The 21,672-nt window shown below is 37.2% G+C and overlaps 2 protein-coding genes, 1 long non-coding RNA gene and 1 other non-coding gene across 10 annotated transcripts in view; 3 read left to right on the top strand and 1 right to left on the bottom strand.

Annotated features, from left to right (window-relative positions):
• The window catches only part of NOL8 (nucleolar protein 8), a 30,770-nt gene extending 18,670 nt beyond the window's left edge, over nt 1-12,100 (top strand). For 5 of the 7 annotated variants that reach the window (XM_025040465.1, XM_025040466.1, XM_025040464.1 and 2 more), the window contains 7 exons: nt 2,098-2,236; nt 2,926-3,003; nt 8,052-8,320; nt 9,836-9,962; nt 10,522-10,592; nt 11,190-11,272; nt 11,716-12,100. In XM_025040465.1, coding sequence (XP_024896233.1) covers nt 2,098-2,236; nt 2,926-3,003; nt 8,052-8,320; nt 9,836-9,962; nt 10,522-10,592; nt 11,190-11,272; nt 11,716-11,766 — 818 coding nt within the window. In that variant the 3' untranslated portion in view covers nt 11,767-12,100. The remainder of the gene's footprint in view (nt 1-2,097; nt 2,237-2,925; nt 3,004-8,051; nt 8,321-9,835; nt 9,963-10,521; nt 10,593-11,189; nt 11,273-11,715) is intronic. The other 2 variants (XM_015597816.2, XM_006922793.3) reach the window with 1 other exon arrangement.
• LOC107196456 lies at nt 6,471-9,827 on the bottom strand. The gene is made up of 3 exons (XR_003043415.1): nt 9,171-9,827; nt 8,870-8,990; nt 6,471-6,741 (listed from the first exon to the last, which is right to left on the bottom strand). It is a non-coding gene; the product is annotated as an uncharacterized LOC107196456 (long non-coding RNA).
• A 2,661-nt stretch (nt 12,101-14,761) lies between the features above and the next one.
• Nucleotides 14,762-21,672, top strand: part of IARS (isoleucyl-tRNA synthetase) — an 87,804-nt gene continuing 80,893 nt past the window's right edge. The window contains exon 1 of the mRNA XM_025040467.1: nt 14,762-14,883. The gene's annotated coding sequence lies outside the window, so the exon portion shown is untranslated. The remainder of the gene's footprint in view (nt 14,884-21,672) is intronic.
• Nucleotides 18,666-18,798, top strand: LOC112471815. The gene has a single exon (XR_003043420.1). It is a non-coding gene; the product is annotated as a small nucleolar RNA SNORA84 (small nucleolar RNA).

Genomic DNA, 21,672 nt, shown 5'->3' with positions numbered 1-21,672 from the left:
ACAAGACCTTTTATTCTTATCTTCGAGCAAGCTCTTTGCTTCTGTCTCCAGTCTTAGAACTTCTTATACCTTCTCTTTTTCTTTTCTTCCTGAGTTAATCTAACCCGCATCTTAATCCCCCTTATTTGTTCACCCCATTACTTTACCTCCTTTCTCATGTGCTGCTTCACCCTTCTCCTTCTAGCTCCTTTCCTGTTTTACAAAGTTAGGTCTCCTAGGTCCAAAAAGTTATTCTTCAACACTGTCAGTTTTCAAGTTGCCACTCCCATCTTCTTTTTAGTTCTAAACTCGAATTGAAAAAAATAAATCGCATCTAATTCAGAAACAATTGACTATTGAAAATGTAGTTTCTGATTTGATGCTCTCAATTCTCTGAAGCGATTATTATGTGCATTATATATTTCCAAAAACCAGGATTCAAAGAGTTAATTCTCAGGGTCCACACCAACTTACATTTCAGAGCCTGTCTCTCAAAATTCCATGTTTAAAACATAAAATGGACAGAACCTTAGGAATAGCCTACATTTAGAAGTTGCATGTAGAGGTTACTTTCTTAACAGACTTTGGTCTTCTTACAACTCTTCTGGTGTGTGTTCCCTCAAAGCTATGAATGGCCAGTTCACCAGATGCTGTGGCATTTTCTCAGACTACCCTCTTCAACCTACCTATAGCATTTGTCACTGTTGACCATCCCTTCTTGAAATGTTCTCATCCCTTTGCTTCCCATTATACCATAACTTCCTGGGTTTCTTTTTATTTCTTGGTTTCTAATTTTCCTTTGCCTCCAGGCATAGGCTCTTTCCAGGTTCTATAAGTTTAAATGGCTTTAGCCTTCTCTTAGACATGGATAGTTTCCAAATTTGAGGTTGTTTTTGCTCCTGACTCTTCTGCCAGGCTCCCAACCATTCTTTCCTGAGTGCCTGATCGATATTTCTCAAAAGCATTTGTGGGCCTGTGTTAAAACTCAAATTCCAAATTGGATTTCTCTCTCACCTCCTGTTTCTGTTGAATGCACTTCCATTTTTAAGGCACTCAGACATAGAACCTCGGTCTTATTTTTTTCCTTCCCAATTTTTGAGGCTCAATTTTTTTGTGAATTTTAAAGACTCTTGCAAGTAAGCATCAACAGCCAGGTTATAAACACCTTGAGCCCTTTTATGTTCTACTTCAGAGTGGTCATTATTAGGTTAAAATTGAAATTGCCATTTTCAAAACCAAAAGTTTTTAAATATTAGTAGTTTCATGTGGTTCAACCTAATGCAGTGTAAAACTCTTTTATACTTTATTTAACTTATATGTTCATTTTGTTTCCTACACTTGGCATGCCCTCCTCTCACCTCAGGGGATCCACTTTGTCTTTCTTCCGTTACACTCCACCTGGTTTATAAAGCATTTCTTGATCCAATTGAACATAATCTTTATCTCCTTTGAACCCTTAGAAACTTTGAGGGCATCTCTGTAAAGAACTTTCAAATCAACATTTTGTTCTAGTTTCTGTTACTTGGTTTATATCCTTGGTTTACATGAAAAATTGCAAGGGTTTAATTAAGGCTTAGACTTCTTTTGTATTTCTTTCATTTCTATGTGTAATCCAAATTAGTTGTTCAACATCGTTCTCTGATATTTGTCTTTTACTAGTAGTTGAGGATAACAGCTTATAGGCTTCCATGATGCCCTGTGTGTATAGGCTTATGGCTCTCTTCCTGCAATGTTTATTACTGAATCAAAGGAGGAAGCAACAGTCTGCTAACATATATTTAAAGTCAGTAAAGTTACCATCTATACTTTTAGATTTACATGTAATTTAGATTACATTTTTAGAAGGTGAAAAAACTCAGTCCATGTTCACTTTAATTTTGTAATTAGTATCTTTCTCTATTATATTCGTCAGTCTTTACCTTGACAACTGTGACTGCCACTAAAAGCCATTAAATCCAGATGCAATTTTGATAATTACAAATAAAAATGGGACTTTTTGTTTGCTGGTCATGCAACTTTCATCTTTGCATATGTTTATGTGATTGATAAATATTTTATGATTGAGACTTCTCAAGTTATGTTTGCCTAGAGATTACTAATTATCCTTTCCACTCTAAGAGATAAATGAAAAGAAAACTGCTGAGAAAGAAGAGCTTGCTGCAGAAAAATCGAATGCCCTGAATGTCATGCAGAATATTTTGCATATTAACTTAAGCAGTTCTACAAGCAAAGGATCAGTAGCTGCTAAGAAATTTAAGTATGGTTTATGTTCTATCCAATTCCACCTATTTTCCTTTTCTATAAATGTCTTATTGAACTCAGTTTAAAACTAGGCCATTTTAAACTTCCTGGGGAGGGCAGTGGCAATATGTATCAGATCCTTAAAAATATATTTAACCTTTGACCCAGTGATTCCAACTTCAAGAAAATCTTAAATTATTTCTGTATTTATATTCTATATATTATAGTAGATTGCGCCTATTAGTGAAACAATTGGACAATGGCTTAAATATTAATAAGTGTAATTTTATTATGGAAAATTTTAAACATGTAATTTAGAGAGATTACTGTAGTGAAACCCCTCTACACTATCACCCAGCTTCTACAGTCACCAACATTTAACCAGTTTTCTATACCTTCACTTTTCTCCTGTGTTCCCCACTGACATTTTATGCAAATCCTAGTAGTATATCATTTTATCTATATATGTTTTATTATATTTAAAGTAATTTTTAGTATTAACAAAAAGATCCAGGAAAACTCAAAACTAGGTAATTTTAAATACGATTGTTTTTAATGAGATCCTAATACTCTTTTTCGATATGTATAGCTTTGCCTTGCTCAAAAATTGGAATTACTCTGGTGTTGAATTATAATTTGGTTTTAACTTTTTGCATTAGTGTTTTGATTTATCTCTTCCAACTTATCACTCCTTTTTTTACATAGGGACATCATACACTATGATCCAACAAGGCATGACCATGCCACTTACGAAAGAAAGAGAGATGATAAACCAAAAGAAAGGTAAATCAAGCTACTTCTTTTAGTAACGAGATCATTTAAATTAATCTAATTTCAGACAATGAGAAAAGTAGATAGTAACCAATATCCCATCCATTGGTTTCCATTGTATTTAGTTTTAAGACCAGGGAAAGTAAAGGAGTGGAAGGAATTATGAACATGGTGGAGAGAGCCTTAACTTTGACAAAGGACTTTCATGCATGTGCTCCTATTCTAATATGGTGCCTCCTACCTGTATTACTTTCTTGTAGCTGCTATAACAGATCATCAGAAATTTGGCAGCTTAAAATCACAAAAAAAATTTTTTCTCACAGTTCTGGAGACCAGGAGCCTGAAATAAAGTTTATTGAAAGGACTGCATTCCTTCTGGAGATTCAGGAGGAAAATCCATTTCACACCTCTCTCTTAGCTTTAGGTGACTGCCAGCAATCCTTGGTTTTATGGCTATATTACTTCAATCTCTCTTCCCCCTTTACATGGCCACCTCCTCTTTTCTGTATATCATCTTTATGTCTATTATAAGGATACTTGTGATTGCATTCATTTAGGGCTTATCTGGGTAATCCTGGGTAATCTCTTTGTTGCAGGGTCTTAACTACGAAGATCCTTTTTTCTAAATATGGTAATATTGACAGGTTTTAGCAGTTAGGGCCTGGACATATCTTTTGGGGGGCAACCGTTCAATCCACTACTCTTGTGTGGTAAGAAATTCTATGTCCTATGTGCAGTCAGTTTGATAAATATGCTAAATACATGGAGCAACCAGTAACTTTACCTGGTTTAATTCCTTCATTTTCCTGCTGTTAAAATCACTAATGGCAATGTGGTATCCTGAATTAGATCCTGGAACAAAAAAGACATTTGTGGAAAAACTGGTGAAATGAGAGTACAGTTTGCATTTAGTTAATAGTAATATAACAGTATTCATCGTTTAGTTTCGACAGTGCTATCATTATATAAGTTGCTACCATAAGAGGAAACTAGATGAAGGTTATTTGGGAATGCTGTACTATCTTTTCAACTTTTCTGTAAATCTAAAATTGTTCCAAAATTAAAGGCTTATTTTTAAAAGAATCACATATCAGACCAAAGTAGAAGTGTCAAATACTTCTTACAAAAGTATAATTTTTTGTGTTATTTAAGATAATCCACAATGAACATGGTACATAAGTGGGGTATATTTTGTATAATGTATTAGTTTTTATTTACATCTAGGGCATATTACTTATCTATTGCTACATATCAAAGTATCCAGAACTTAACATCTTAAAACCTCAACCATTTATTATCTTGAAGTGTCTGTGAGTCAAGAATTTGGGAGCCGCTTGTGTAGGTGGTTCTGGCCAGGGTCTCGAGATAGAGTTTGCAGTCAAAATGTTGCCTGGGGTTTCAGTTTCTGACGGTTTGATTGAGCCTGGATGGTCGGCTTCCAAGATAGTTCATTCACATGGCTGTTGGCCAGTTCCTCACATTGCTAGCCTCTCATTAGGCAGCTTAAGTGCCCTCATAACTTGTCAACTGGCTTCTCACAGAGCAAGTGACCCAAAAGAGTTAAGATGGAAGGCATAGTGTATTTTATGACCTAATTTTAGAAGTCACACACTGACATATCAGCCTTATATAATTTTTTTGAAACAAGTCACTGAATCCAACCCATACTTTGATGGGGAGTTTAAGTACCACCTCTTAAAGGAAGAAGTATTGAAGAATTTGCATACATATTTTAAACCACCACAATCCACCGTCTGGCCACAAATTTACATTCCTACCACATGCAGAATATATTCTCTCGCTCTCTATGACTCCCCAGAAGTCTCACCTCTTTCAGCTTTCAGTATCAGTTCAAAATTTAGGATGTTGTCATCAAAATCAGATCTAGGTGCAGATGAGGCTCATCTGTTGTTGTTCCTTGAGCATAGCACCTTGAGTGCAGTGTTTGTGATCAGAAGACCTGTGAATTACGGAGACAAGTTTTCTGCCCCTCCCCCAACATGTGGTGATGAGACAAAACATAGGCTAACCAATCTAAGCACTGTTACTCAGTGGAGGAAAACAAGAAGGCATGGAGTCACTGGTCCATAGTAGCTCAAAATCTAGACAGGCAAATGTTACAAGTTCTTTGATTAGAACTGAGGGCCTGAGAATAATTCTCCATTGTTCTGGATTCTGCTTTTTGGCTTATCCTTCTTTTTCCATGAACAGTAACATGTTTGAAGCTGAGTGATTTTCTCAGCCTACTTCGTGTTTGTAGAAATGTGCGAGGCTAAAAGCCTCTTTGTTGTGGAATGACTTTGTACTTATCAGCCCAAGCTAGTAGTATTTCTGTTAACTTAATTCTCTGAAAATATTTGTGGATCTGTGAATATTCTTGGGGTCATTCCATTACACAAAAGCCACACTCAGAAATCATTTTGAAATCAGCCTTTTTTACTTTGGCTTCTGCTGAGATTGCTGAGAGAAAACATCTTTAAACTCTTTGGAAGCCTTGTTTTTTAACACAGAGTTTCTGAGCTGAGCTATGTATAAGATCTTAACAAAGAATTTTATTTTATATATAGACTGGGGTATACAAATTTTTTTGTTAAGGGTCAGATAGTAAATATGTTAGGCTTTGCAGGCCAGATGGTCTGTTCCAGTGACTTCACTCTGCCTTCGTAGCAGGAAAACAGCCATAGACAATATGTAAACAAATGAGGTAGGCTGTGTGCCAATAAAACTATGAGTAAGACATGGAAGTTTGTGTCACATATATTTGTGCATGTCACTAAATCATCTTTTAACTCTTTTCCCAACCATTTCAGACTAAAAAATATTCTTAACTTGTGGTGCATACATAAATAGGCAGCAGCCTAGATTTGGCCCATGGGCCATAGTGTGCCAACAACTGCTTTAGACCATATTTTTCTAAGAGTCTTAGATTTGATCTTGCTTAGAAGCTGTTTATTAAATTTCATGTCATTTGCCTTATGGAAATTAGGACATGAGATACTGGTTCTTTATAAAAAATTTTTTCCTGTAGTTTCACTGTTTCCACCACATATTATGGTAAACAGCAAGAAGAAACCACCAAATACCTTCACCACCTTCCTGGACATCTCCTTAGCTAGATCACCTGTTCATTAGGTACATTTTCTTTGCACATCAATAAAGGTGACACTGTTGCGAAACATTCTGTCACTGCATAGCAAGGATCCCCTTTCCTCCAGTTTCCAATAGCATTTACCTCACTTTTCTGCAAGCCCTTACCTGCAGCTTCCTCAGAGTCCATGTGTTTTCTACTAACAGTTTCTTCAAAGTTCTTCAGGCTTTTGCTAACACACCCACTGACTTTCCAATTTCTGCCCATTGCTTGGGCTCTGAAGCCACTTCTACATTTTAGGTTTACGTTATAGCCACACCCCTTTTCTAGGTCCCTGAATCTGTTTCCCTTATGTATTACTGTGTAAAAAATTGCCCCAAAATTCAGAAGCTTGGAAACTCAAACATTTATTAGGTCCCAATTTTTCTGGGTCAGGAATTTGGGAGTGCTTCACTAGGTAGTTCTGGCTCAGAGGCTCTCAAGAGGTTGCAATCAAGATGTCACCTATGGCTGCAGTCTCTGAAGGCTTGAGATCTGCTTGCAAAATGGTTCATGCATATGGTTGTTGGTAGTACGCCTCAGTTCCTTGCCTCGTTGGCCTCTCCACTTGGGTATTTGAGTGTCCTCACAACATGGCAGCTGTTTCCCCAAAAGCCAGTCATCTAGAAGAGGGAGAAAGCAAGGAGAAAACCAAAGTGCATTCTATGACCGTAGTGTCAGTAGTCACACACCATCACATCTGCCTTATTCTTTTGGTTAAGGAAGTCACTAAGTTCAGCCCACACTCAAGGATTGGGGGAATTCATTCCACCTCTTAAGTATCAAAGGATCTTTGGACTCCTTTAAAAACCCAGTACATTATAGCGCAATGATTATCACTTGGAACTGACAAAGGAACACCATTTTTCATAGAGTTTACTTCCATAGGAGGTATATCTGTCCTAAATCCTAGCCAAGTTGGTTTATTTAATGAAGTATAAAAAATTTCTTGCTGTATAATAGTTTCCACCAGTAAGATGATCATTTAAGACATCTTGTTCACTTATTAGTTTAGGGAATACAGTTAGAATTTTGGCCTGATGTTATTTCATTATAGATTCAGTCAACTCTAAAAAGAAAAAGGATTTTTTTCTTTTTTTTTCTAAAACTTGTTACTGGAAACTGCCATGTAACTTTTTAATCTAAGATCAAAGAGAAAAGTATATTCCTAAATATAGAGTAGATTTATGGTAATACAAAAATTTCATTCCAAAATAAACTAGACTTAGCATATTTATAATTCATTTCTAAAACAGAATTGTGATTAAATTCTTTTACGCCAGTTATGTAAAATTAACAAAATTTTAGAACCTGGATAGATTTTATAAGTCACCAGATTTAACGTCTCTTCATTTTGCAGATGAGAAAACTGAAACACATTGTGGTTAAGTGATTTTTCTTACTCAAAGCTAGTATCTTAGGTGTAATTTCTGAATTATAGTTTAGAGGATAAGAGAGGGGTTTGATTCATGTTTATTCCTTGGAGCTGTTTGAGATAGTTTTGTGTATAAAAAGCCTTTTGGTCAATATTCTGCTTTTATGAGTAGAGTTTTATATGTAGATCCTACTGGTTGTTGAAAGGATGGAATTAAACTTATCCAAGGTATTTTTTCTTTCTCGATTTCTGAAAGTTTTCTAAAAATTGATTGTTTTGGGGTGGCTTCATAGTGTAGTGGTTAGCACGTCTGCTTTACATGCAGAAGGTCCTGGGTTCGCACCCCAGGTGGAGCCAGAGACCATACCCCAGGGGTGCCAGGCCCCGGGTGCATGCCATGAGCATAGGGGAGGAGATGCCCCGCCTTCAGAGATCCAGTTCTTAAGGGGAAACGGCAACATCCATGGTTCAGGGGTGGAAGTGGGGGCAGGGGAAGAATTGAAAGAGGGGGAAAATATTGACCGTTTTGTTGTAATGCACATGTCTATGTTAATGCAGTAAAGCAAAGCGAAAAAAGAAAAGAGAGGAAGCTGAGAAGCTACCTGAAGTGTCTAAAGAAATGTATTATAACATTGCTATGGATTTAAAAGAAATATTCCAAACTATAAAAGATTCCAGTGAAAAGGGAGACGTGCCCTGGAATGAAGACTGTGACAGAGAGAAAGCTGAGGAAGACCACGACCCTGCAGCTCTGATGACTAGGGCTAAGCAGCCCAGCGGGTTCACATTCTCCTTTTTTGATTCAGACACTAAAGGTGTAAAGGAAGGTACTTTTTTTTTAACTTTTTCATTCTAGGCAGTTTAAACTCAATTCTACATTAACTATAATGATTTACCATTAGCTGAAGAATGGATTCTTTCTTCCACCTAGATATACAGTATGAGAATCTATATTAAGTGACTATGAACATCTATATTAAGTGACTATGAACATAATGTGCCTGCGGCTGTATTTAATGCAGCAAAAAATTGTTTTTGCCTTAAGGGAGCCAACTTCTAGCTAGCTGCCGTATGAAGGGAAACTAGAGAATAATGTACAACATCCTTTCTGTTGAAGTAGAAAGAAATAGTCATGAAGAAATTTAGTCATATATTTAAATAGCTTCATATATTAAATGCATTTGTAGAAGCCATGGCTTATGGAAACCAAGTACTATATGGTAGGGGAAAGGAAGAATGATAACCTTGGCTTTATACAAATATGCTGTGTCACAGCTATACCAGTTGTTTCTAAATTTATCCTTGCATGTTTGCCAGAACCTAGAGAAAAGTACCAACACTGGTATGTATAGTTTTGCATTCCACTTCAGGTTTACCTCTGAAGGCCAACATGGGCCAAAGTTAAAAACACCTGTTCCTTTGGAGGCTGCTCTTCACCTAGTATTCAAAATGGAAGTGTAGCTTTTCTGGAATTTTATTGTATAAAGCAGGATACACCTATACAAGAGAATACATGCACACTTAACTACAATGGATGCTACTTTAAAGATTAGCAGTTAAAATAGCATTCATGTGTTTAGCAGATAAGTATTAAATATCAGCTCTATGGTACTGCAATCTAACAGTTTTTCAAATATTGTTCTAAATGGAACACAGTATATCATGTACTATGCTTACCTCATTCTCTTTCCTGTGTGGTCCATTTTAGTCCCAAGGTAAGTCCTAAACTATTAAGCGCAGTCAGTGCGGTATGGATGTTAACTATGATTCTTCTGACTTTGAGAGCCAAGTTTGAGAAAGTTGTCTTGAAATGAGTACTAAGACATCTCAGCAACCTGGGAGATGTGCTTTAAGTACTTGGGAAATTTGGGGACTTGTGAGGTGATTATCCACATTTTACAGCAATAGTGTTTTCAGCAGTTCTGGAAAGAGATCTTGGAAACTGAAAATGTAAACATAAGTACCTTTTCACATGTATAAATAAGCAGGAGGGAAACCTGGTTTCACTACATTATTTTCTATTTTAGGCTTCTCATGCTAGCACAGATGCCACAATTATTTTGTTCTTTTAAACGGCGTTGCCCACTTATACACCTTTAGTTTTTGTATTTTTTTATAGAATACTGTATTCCTTATCAGATCACCCTAGCAATGCCAAAAATATGATAGTAGTTTCTCTTAATATTTGAAACTCTTAGAAGATACTACTTATTTTTAATTAATGATAAGATATTGAAAATGTAGAGATATGCATACCTGGTGAAAGTAATCAAATGAGTGTGTTCAGAAATGCTTGGTTGTTAGTTACAATCCTGTTATCTTTTATTGTTGTGATGATATAGATACCTACAGAGTTGAGACAATGAAACCTGGTAAGGCTGCCTGGCAGGGAGCTCCTCGTTTCCAAGACAGCAGTTCAGAAGAAGAAGATGTTACAGAAGAAATAGATGACAGAACTCCCAGCCCTGGGTAAGCAATTTGTTTCTCTACAGGAATACTTCATAATTTGTAAAATTCGAGTTAGACATGCTTTAGAAATATTCTAGAAGTATCTAAGCTTATTTTTTCAAGACAGTTTTTTCTCAGCTCTAGAGAATTCTGTATTTTTTTGTAATAGGGGGCATGTTTTATTTTCTTGAGATTTGGATTGCATTGGATGGAGAATATGTGTACAGGGAAGGGAGCCTAACACTGAAGTCCCTGGTCGGGAAAGAGGATGCTGCAGCTGGCTGGCTGCCATCCGATGGGAAACACTGGCAGATGGGGTGGCAGTAGTAAGATGGGAGTATCATCAACCAGCATAGGGAAGATAGAGCTTGTACTTAAACAAGTCTTCATTACCAAAGATTCAGAGAGAAGAATGTTGAATAGGAAGAGCATGAGATCAGAGCAAAATAAGCAAAACATAAAGCAGATATACTTAAGGAACGGTTCATTTATATTTTCGATGTAAACATTTCTTCTAAAATATTGAAATTAACCAACCAATATCTATCTAATCTATCTCTGTCTCTCTGTCTTTTTTCAGAGAAGTATCATTGCCTGGAAAAGAGACTGCTAGATTTTTCTTTTTCTCTAAGAATGATGAAAGACTTCATAGTAAGTTCATTTTTTGATTATAGAACCGATAATAGTACAGCTTTCACCACGGCGCATTCTGATACAGTAACATGCATCTAAGTAAGAACTGTTGGGCAAAAATTCTGACCCTTTGCAATGTCATATGGTTTAGCCGCCTCTGATAGACTGATGCATGTCGACTTATAAATCTCTGGAAGGCTGAGAGCTCCCACTTATTACCTCCTTCACTCAATTATTATCATCAACAAGGGCTTGTTTTGCTTCAGGGACATGTTTAGAAGCTAGACAAAAAACTCCTACATTTGTAGTACCCTGTAAGTTCATGTGAAAACTCTGAGGCTGTTGGTGAACTCATTTCTTAAAGTCTAGCACAAACATAAACCAAGTTGTATAATAGTAAATGGTATATAAATAGTAAAATCCTAGCAATTGTACACTTCTATTTTGTAAAATAAAAAAAAAATTTTAAAAACTGTTTTTGAAAACTGGCATTAATTGGTGAGGGAAGAGAGGAAGGTCTTAACTAGAATTAAAGACCTCGATAATGTCAGCACTAGAATATTGTCCTTTTGGTATTAATATGCTTCTTATCTTTTTTTATTTTTTTTTTCCGAGTAGGTTCTGGCTTATTCTGGAGAGGACTGGGAGGCAATATTAGCAGGAATTCTTGGGAAGCCAGAAGAAACAACTTGCTTATGGTAGGTAATTGTCTCTTTATATTGTCTCCTAAAATAGATAACAGTGTTATGTTGTGTTAATATTTGCCTTGTGTAAGAATATGGGAACTTGAGACAGAAAGGATGTCTTAGAAGGGAACTTTGAGGTTATTTAATCCAACATTCATTCATAGTACAGGTGAGGAGACTAAAGACTGGCTGAGTTGAATGCTGGTCCAAATTCCAACCATGTTCATTAAGTAATAGGAAACCATGAGACTTTTGAAAGATTGCATTAGACTTTCCATTGTAAACACTTAAAGCCAAAAGTTTAAATAATCCCTGTTCATTCCAGGTGAGCACCTCCAAAATGGTTTCCACGACCCTGACACTGAATAATCCTAAATTTTACTTTATAGTTACTGAACTCCTTGAAAATAATTTACGTTTATTTTTAACAAAGGCTTTTGATTTTGTCTGTCTAGGATTGCCGGAAGAAACATAAAGATGCCAAAAGGAGAGTGAAACCAAAATAATAAGTGTCATTATTGGTTTCGATACTGATTGTGAACAAGAAAATAATTTCAACAGATAAGAATTCAGAGTGAAGGAATATTCAAAATATAGCTGATGAATATCATTCTGGTTGCTGTCTTTTTCTATGGATTTCCCCTATTTCTTCTTAAGTAATTACTTCAAAAAAATTAATCTGAACTTTTTTTTAATGAAGCACAAAATAGTCTCTCAAAAAACACTTTTTATGTATTATCTCTTTGCCTTCCATCCTCAATAACTAATGGGCATCTTCTGATGCAAGGTTTACATAAAGCCTGTTTAAATAAATGGGTCAGAGCACTTGTGTTTTCCAAATTAGGCCTTGTTTGAATTATAGGCTGCTTGAAATATTTATTTCTAATTGTACCAAGTACACCTTATCTCCATCTTGTGGTTTTTGTTTAAGAGGTTGAACATAAGTCACACTTGAGTTCTATACTTACATCCTGATGAATAGCCAACTGAAATGCAGGATATTTCAGACCAACATCATAGGAGAATTTTGTGAGGACCAGAAAAGGACACCAAATACAGAGTTTTCTTTCCTGGGCCTCTAGGAATTGATGAAAAGGCCTGTCAATCCCAAAATTCTAGTTAAACAAGAGGCTTATGAAAAGTCCAAGTGTCTGTCTGAAAGGTATGTAGTCACAGTTAGGAGTAAGGACTCTTAAGTCCATATAAGGAAGCAGATTTTATACCTTATTAAATCAACCTGGCTAGAATGAAAGACAGATAAGCCTCTTATCAAACTGGGATCTCTACAGAATTTTGTTATGTAGACAATCCCAAGAGATTATCATTGAGCCATAATGTGTATACCTGAAATTAAGTATTGATTAACATCTTGATTCAATATAAACTTAATGAGGGCTGGGATGTCATCTGATTAACCATTAATCTAGCACAGTGGGTGCTCAGTACATAAATTTTTTAATAAGTAAGGTCCAAGGAACTAAGTAGCCAAAGAGTCATTCTTAGGTTCCCAAGACTTCAGATTTCACAGGAAATGGAAACAACTGCTCAACAGGATAAAGAATCCAAATATTCCACTTTTTCTTGATGTATACTACATTTATACTTTCTTATCTACTGCTGTATAACAAGTCATGCCATTAACAAACATTTTGCTTACAAATAACCAATTTGGTCAGGACTCGGTGAGGACTGCTCATGTCTGCTCGATTGGAGTGGCTCTACTGGGGCTAGTGGATCTACTTCTGAGATGGCGTGCTCACTCAGTACCTATCCATGGGATTCCTTACAGCATGGCAACTAGGTATCAGGAACCAGAAGCCGATGCTGCTAGTCTGTTAAGACCTAGCCCAGAAATTGGCTCAGAGTCATTTCTACTATATCCAATAGGCTTCACTGTATCCTCTGACATTTATCTCCATATTTCTACCCAACATGCTTATGCTGTGATTTCTTGGTTTTTCAGTTTCAGAGATTACCTGTTAACTTCCTACTCTGAAAAATGAGGATTTAACTCTAGTTCAAGTAGTATATTTTGACCACATTTTTTTCCTATTATCTCTTGTTTTCACTTACTCAACTTTTTCTAGACTTAGTCTTCCCAGACCTTCCAACACCATAAAATGTTTCTCAACTCAATTTTTAAATAATCCTCCCCACACTTTTCCCCTGGTGTCATCTGTCTGGGAGCCCTCTGTCCTGCTCTAATCTAGGCTGGACAGATGACAAAAATGAACTGAACAAGGTGGCAACTTGAGGAATGCAAAGACTTAAAACACTTTCCAAGTACTTCTAGGTAATAGGCTGAAGACACACAACTACTAAACGTGTTCAAGTGAGTTCCATTATTGAGTCGAGCATTAACCTCATTGAGGAAGGGCATGAAACCCACCTTTCCCTAATCCCAGACACTTAGTAGGGTGTTCCTAGACTTTAAGTGACTGTCGAATGAATGCTGCATAGACTATCAAAATGTTCTTAAACTTATCAGGGAAGTGCTTTCTTCATATTCTCAGATCGAGTTTTTCTGTCCCTCTAATGGGTTCAATATTCAATTTGTCAAGGCCTGAAATTTCCTTGTAGTCTCTGGTGCCAAAGCCTGAGGTCCACTGTCCCTTGCATGGCTCCAGATTCTCTTCTTTTTAACCAGCAGATCCAGAGGTGCCAGGCAGACAGTAGTGATAAGTAAGCAGATAAGTAATTTTATTTTCATAAAACAATTTTAAGGCTAGTTACCAAGCATTTCCTTTTTGTTTTATCTCTCCATACGGCTATTTACCATAATTTCTGCGGTAAAACCCAGAACTCTCTAGGTGGCACTGAAGGACACAGTAGGGAAGGCTTCCATGGAACAACACTGACCAGGAGTGTTTCAGCTCCTTCCATTGTATTGTTGACCTGCGTTTTTCTGAGAACAGGAGGGCTCTTAAGTTAAGCAGGTCAGGAATTTTTAGTGTGCAGCAGAGTCATCCAGAATGCCTTTTAAAATGCAGATGTTTGTGACTCACCTCCAAAAACAGTCTAAAGCAGTCTACGTATGTGGCCCAGGACTCTGCATTTTGGCAAACTTGGGTGATCTGGTGCAGGTCTCCACTATACTGGAAAAACGGCCCTAGAGCTGAAGCTGCTTTCCTGTAATGGTCGCCTAGGAAAGCAGACTTGAGAACGCGTAGTTACGGTCCCGAGAGTAATAATTACCGAAGCCACCGTCATTAGATTCGATTTGTCCACTGTACAGGTGGTGAACATTGACAAACGCGTACACCTGTGTAACAACGACCGATCAGGCTGTCGAACTTAAGCCGCCCCTCGGTGCCCGTCCCAGTCAGTCCCCAACCTGGAGGCGGCTACAAGGTCATTTCCCCCCTGTCGCCCAAGCTGCGTGGAATAGTCCGGCCGCCCTCCCAGCACGCACTACAGGGCGCGGCCGGGCAGGCGTGGCCAGAGCCCCGTTCAGCAAATCGGCGTCCGATTTGTTGACGGGTGTTTGACGACGCGAGCTGATTAGCCGGTGCGGACCGCAGGCGGTCGCTGTCAGAGCCTTGCATCACCTCTGGACCTCTGGAAATCCTGCAGTGGCGTCCACGCGGCTTCTTCCGAGGCGTGCAGGTTCGGGAGCTCCCCAGGTACGGCATCTGTGTACACTGTTTTTTGGTGTTTCTTCGGGCCTGTGGGTTAGTTGAGTGCATATCCATTTCCAAGGAGAAGATTGGGAGGGGGTGTAAATGGGGCTGCAGAACTCAGAACCCGCTACGAATCCTGACTCTCGGGCCGAGGGTTGGAAGTTGAGGTGTTCATTATACAGACCAAGTTCTAGGCTCGCATGAAAGAGCATTTATGGCTGGGTGTCTGGCGTTACAGAGGAGTATAGTAAGCACAGTAATCTTGTCCTCGGCTCTCACACAGTTTGATAATGCAGTGCAGTGTGCATAGAGGAGGAAGGCAGATCTTCAGTGGGATTTGAAGGTGGAAAAAGAGACGGTGTCTCAGGAACTGCGATGGGTTTGAGGCCTTGAAGACAAGGAGTTGGGGGAGAGAGTGAAAGGATCCAGGGGACCATATCGAAGTAGCAGTGAGGACTTATAAGAACTTTAATATCATAACTTGTGGCCACATATATGGATTTTTTTGCAACTTGAGCTCTGAAACTGCTTACAGAGAATAACCTTGCCTGCAGATTGAGCAGCCCCCTTTGTCCTGATTTTAATGCTCGATAAATTGTACTGTTTGCATCCTTGTTAAATAATACTCCCTGTACTATAATTTTGTAACCAAAGACAGCTTTTTGTTCTACAGGACTGGGCTGAAACTATGATGTTGATAAATGCTTAATCATTATTACCCATTGTTCTCATCTCACAACCACACTTGTTTAACCACTGAGTCAGCTCACCATTGAAAGTCCAGTTACCCCCACCAATCAGAAAACCAGTGATGTAAGTTTAGGGTCTTGTTGCTCCTAGCAACCTATCTCATTGATCATCAGCTTGCAACTTTTGCCTTTGTAAACCCTTCCCTATCCTTTCCATTTGGGACATATTCTCTGTTCATACCGAGGACTACATTTCCTGGTTTGCAAATCATTATCTGAATAAACTTTTAATTTTCAAAAGAAGTTCCTTTGGACTTCTGTTTACAGCAGGATTTCAAAGTGTGTGTTGATTGAGGAAGTGGGCAGTAGTCACTGTAGTCACTGCAGCTTAGGATATATGTAAAGATCAAGTGAGAGATAGTACACAGCTTCCAGCCTTAGGAATTTATGGTTTCCTTCTTGAAAGAAATGGTACTTGAAATGAGACCAAAAGAAAAGATAGATTTTTTTTATAAGGTAGCACAATATTTCTTTTAGCATTCAGGTTTTGCAGAGAGCTCAGGAATGATAAAACTAGAGGCAAAGTAACAGATTTAGGGGATTTCTAGTAATATGATCAACTTTTAAAAAGTAAATATCAGTAAAATGGTGGATAGCAGAGGAGAGAAGACAGCTAAGTGTAGATTGCACTCTTTAAATGTTTTGGAAGAAATGATATAATGGTTGGGCAAGGGCAATAGAATGGAATTTTGAGGCAAATAAGTAATAATAGCTTACATACATGATGTGATTGCTGTGAGCTGTAGTAGGCATTATTTCATTGATTATCATTGTGAGTGTTTATAATTTATTTTACAAGTGATTAACTTCCTGTAGCTCAGATATTAAGTGGTGGCAAAATTCCAAAGCCAGTCCTCTTAACCATTATCCTGAGCCAGGAAGAGCCCATAGAGAAGAATAGATTGGAAAAGAAAGTAGAAGGCGTGTCACTGTGGAAACTAAGGATACTGACAAAGGGATTCATTCATTTTGAGCCCTTACCATGTATAAGTACACACTGGAGGTCATATAGTAAAGTCTTACTGCCAGCATCAAGTATACAGTTGAATTGGAGGGTGTGGGGGCCATGCAGTGCAAATAAACCACAATGTGTGGGAGAGGAACAGATTCAGGGGATGGGGATATTAGTTCTGAAAAATGGGGATTGATGGAAGCCTCACAAAATTAAGCTAAGTAGTATTAGAGTATTTGGAAAAAGGGACTGATAGAAGAAAATGGTTTTGTTTTTCAGCAGTGCCCAAGAGCATGATGTAGCTGTAGTGTGCTTTATAGGAGTAGAGGGCTGAAGTAAGAATAGGAATTTGGAGTAAGACCATGGTGGCCTTAAGTGTTCCACTGAAAAGTCTACAGAGTGCTATTAGGAGTAAGGCACCCTGGAATTCTTTTTTTTTTATTACAGAAATGTTACTTTCAGAGCTTTTCAATTATGAAGGTTAATCTACAGTGGTCTGTAGGATATAGAATATTTATTTTTCTCTTTATTTTAAAAGTTTTTGTGATAATATATAATCCCCCCCCCCCAAAAAAAAAAATCATCAAAACAAAGTAGTAGGAGTGCTAAAATTTTTTTTGACTTTCACAACTAAAGTCTTTTGTAAGGTTTCATTGAGCCCGAAATACTAGTCAGTCTTGGGGAATGGAGTCTAAACCCCCAGCAAGCAGCATGGCTAGTTAGAAAAGATAGCACATCCATCGTTCCAGAATTTTGCAAGCATTTTCTAAACATCAGGTTAGGGGGAAGAGGGAAGAAAGAGGTGACTGAAAGAATTTACATTAGCTATAGGCAAAGGGTGAGAGAAATTATGGCAGTGCCAGCTCTGGGATAGGCACAGAGTCTGTATAAACAAATGTCTACTCCTGTAGATTGGCTGAGGGCAGCAGTCTGGAAAGCCCACATGTAAACAAGTGGAGGCTCCTAGAGTTAGATGATGCCTGGCTGAACAACAAATGGAAATAGCCACCTGGAAGTTAATCCAAAGTCCCAACAGGCAAAACAGGAATATGAGCAGTCTTTCGTTAGCTAGTCAACAGCCATTAACAGATTAATAGTTCTGTGTCTTTCTCTTAATCTCTGGCCACCGTAATTTAATTTAGAACATCTCGGAATTTTCTCCTTGTCAGAGGTGACAAATAAAAATCTGTTCTTTCATGTCTTCCCCTCTAATCTTACTCCCTGATGGTAGGATTAAGTTTGGTAGATAGTCTTCTAAATTTAACTACAAAATTACTTAAACATAGATTTAACATATATATATATAATTTATTGAGAGTGATACACAGTATAAATTGCCACAACTGAGTTGCTGTTAGTATGTATAGGTAATATGTATATTTAATATATCATGATTTATTATTTTTAATGCCTACATGGTATTGATGTACTGTAATTTATTTTAGTCACATATTCATGAATATTTTAGTTATTTCCAGGTATTTGTCTGTAAAAACAATGCTTCAGTTACTATCTTTGTACATGTATTCTATATTTGTGTAAGTATATCTGTGCTGTATATGTTAGTAGGATATTACTAAACTGAGAAAAAGCTAGAGATAGACCACCTCTGTGGTTAAATTTGACTTCGTGTTATGAAGACCCGTTAATGAAGAAAAGAGAACAGAAAAATAGTCAGATCCACATGACTTAGTGATCAATTTGGATGTGGGCATCATCTGGTAGTACTAACGGTGACTCGGAAATTTCAGGTGATGGGAGTGAATAGTGGAACTACTACTACAAGTGCAATTAAAAATGGGAGCAGGTGTGACAAGGAAAATCATGAGATTTATTTTAAACAAAAATTTTTTTTTCTGTCTGCTTCCCAAAGATCTATTGAAGTAAATGCAAGTAAAGATCAAGGAAGGTATCAAGAAATTCCTGAACAGGAGGTTGAGGCTAAAGATGTCTGTAGGAGTTGTATAACAGGGAAGAGTGAAGGCCTGGATTATAGGAAGAGGGAAGAAGAGGTGGTTGCTTTCCTGAGCAAAATCTGGTGAGGTCAATCTACTTCCTCTTTCCCACTCCCCACTCCCACCAGCGCCCTGTGGGTACTGGATGCTGTTGTGCAGGCATAGCTCTCCAGGGCATGTGAGGAGCCAAAGCAATCCTGTGATTTATGCATGGAGGCTGTTTCTCTGCAGTAGCCACCATAGCCCTGTCACTGATACATGGCTTTTCCTGGAATATTCGGTGTCATTACAATTGGTCTTTGTGTTTGGCATAATAATGTAGTGGTTCTTAATCTTTTGGGGAGTAGAGGCTCCCTAGAAATTTTTATAAAAGTTATGAGCCTTCTTCGTGGAAAGCTTAAATCTCATTTTCTCAACAACACAAAAAAAATTAAAAGTTCAGATAAATAGTCCTAAATAATGGTCAGAACAATTCTGGAGTAGTGACTCTCAAATTTCGATGTGCATGCTAATCCCATGGGATCTTGTTAAACATAGGTTCCGGCTCCTCATTCAGAGGTAGAGCGGAGTCTACTCTAATAGCTTATATAGATCTTGACAATCATAGGACCGGCCTTTAGGAGCATTAGAAGTGACAGAAATAAATGTGTTGACATCTACAGATCTACTGTTCTTTCAGTGCAATCTCTTAAGTTTCAGTTGCCCTCTAAAAAGGTAGTCATTAAACCAGTAGGACCCCTAGTAAATCAGTAAGTGCACAAACAATTCCTCTTTCTGTCCTTGAAAGACTAGAAGTTGTAACAAGAACTGAAGATCCAAATTCCCTCGACTTCTATTTAATACCATTTAATGGCACACTAATCATAAATGGATAGTTGGGTTAATTAAACGACCCACCTGTTCTTGTTTTTTTCTTATTTAAAACTCAAAGACACTCTTGCATCTCAAAAAGAAAGGAAAGAAGAGATACTGCTTATAACAAACTTTAAATTTGTTTTGATGGCATTGGTCAATTACTGTGATTAGGCTTTGATGTTTTCAGAATTACTTAAACTCTGTAGGCCTCTTTGCTTCTAAAGTCTGTTGCCTTAGACTTACAGTTCTTGAGTTCTTAAGGTTTTCCATCTTCTCTGTTGTTTTCTCGTTATTAGTAGTCCTATTTCCTTCTAACCTGATGTTGGCTTGGAAATCTGGCCTAATTTTAGAATTATAAAGCAAGACTAAATAAGCTTTGAGGAAGAAAAGGCTCCAGAATGCTTGGTAGAGAGTTAAACCCCAGATTAGTCAAGTGTTTCTACATGATGTTATTAGCAAAACTCTTAAAATGACATTTTAAGACTTCTCTCCTAGGGACTAAATGATGAGAACTATAGAATTTGTCCTTTCCAAAAATCATGAATAAGCAATAAAAGGGATACAATGGAAAATTGGAATGGGCTAGGGATTGTATGAATGTGAGAGTCTCATCTTTTTTAACTTTAAAATTTTTTTAGGTCTTATTCTTTAGTAGCAAGTTGTTGTTATTAGGGTTAACAAAATAAGGTTAAAGAGATAAGGATATTTCAACAGAAGTGCTTTCTGTCCTGTGAGTGTAGATACAAATTCTTACCTACTTTGAGATTTTTTTTCAGATTATTATTGAATTTTTATTGTCACTAGATAGAATTCCCCGTATTTTTTTGTTTACTTTTAGAAGCATATTGTCTACAATTACTAAATGTTATACTATTGTTGAAAAATAGATGAAGAGTGTGATTTGGACACAAGTTTTGCAATAATTTTGGAAATAGCATGTATCCCTACTTCACACTATATATAAAAATAACTCAAAATGGATCAACAACCTAAATTCAAGAGGTAAAAATTCACAACCGTATTTTAGGTAGTGGTTTCTTAGACAAAACCTCTAGTAATAACAACAACAACAACAACAACAAAAAACAGATAAACTAGATGTCACCAAAATAAATTAAAAGTGTATGTACTTCAAAGAACACTGTGGAGGGGCGGGAGAAGGCAACCCACAAATTGTAGAAAATTTTTGCAAATTATATAGCTGATGAGGAGGGCTTGTATCTGGAATATGTAAAGAATTCTTACAACTCAACAATAAAAAGACAACTCCATTAAACACTGGGCAAAGGATGAGTAGAGAGCTAAGATACAAAAATGAGCAATAAGCACATGCTCAACATCGCAAGTCATTAGGGAAATGCAAATCAAAACCCCACTGAGGTCCCACTTCCTACTCACTAAGATGTCCTGTAATCCAATAATAGGTAATAAGGAAGGAGGACTTGGAGAGACTGGAATCCTCATTCACTACTGGAATAATGTAAAATGGTGCATCGGCTTTGGAAAACATTTTGTCAGTTTCTTAAAAAGTTAAACACAGAGTTACCTACCAGTTTCACTCCTAGATGTGTACTCAAGAGAACTGAAATCATATGTCCACACAAAAACTTACACATGAATATTCTTAGCAACAGTGTTCATAATAGCCGAAAAGTGGAAACAATCATAATGTCCATGAATTGATGAATGGGTAAACAAAATATGGCATATCCATATAATGAAATATTATTAGTTATAAAAAATAATGAAATAGGAATACATATGACAGCATGAACTAAGCTAGAAAACAATTCTAAGTAAAAGAAGCCAGAGAAAATAGGCTATATATACATGATTCCATTTATATGTAATGTCTAGAATAGGAAAATCTATAGAAGCAGGAAGCAGATTTATGGTTGTTGGAGGGCGGGGGAAGGAGGGAATGAAGAGTGACTGCTAATGTGTATAGGGTTTTAGAGGGTAGGGTTGGAGCAAATTAACTTGAATGTTGTAATACAAAAATTCAGATGAAAATGTTCTGGAATTAGAGCATATGATCATTGCACAACCTTGTGAATATACTAAAAACCATGGAATCGTACACTTTATTAAGGATGAATTTTATGCTATGTGAACTTTACCTCAAAAAAGCTGCAATTATGTTTAAAGTACCATGTAGTATCAGGTAGTAATATGTACGGTCATTTTAATATATGTACTCTATTATCCCTTGACTTTTGAGGACAATAAATTTGATTTCTTTTGCAGCAACAAAATGGTTCAACAAGTTCCAAAACAGCAA

This window comes from Pteropus alecto, unplaced genomic scaffold, assembly GCF_000325575.1.
Source record: "Pteropus alecto unplaced genomic scaffold, ASM32557v1 scaffold129, whole genome shotgun sequence".
NCBI classification, from domain to species: domain Eukaryota; kingdom Metazoa; phylum Chordata; class Mammalia; order Chiroptera; family Pteropodidae; genus Pteropus; species Pteropus alecto.
The sequence above is the reverse complement of the archived record's forward strand: the minus strand, read 5'-3'. Positions and strand labels throughout refer to the sequence as shown.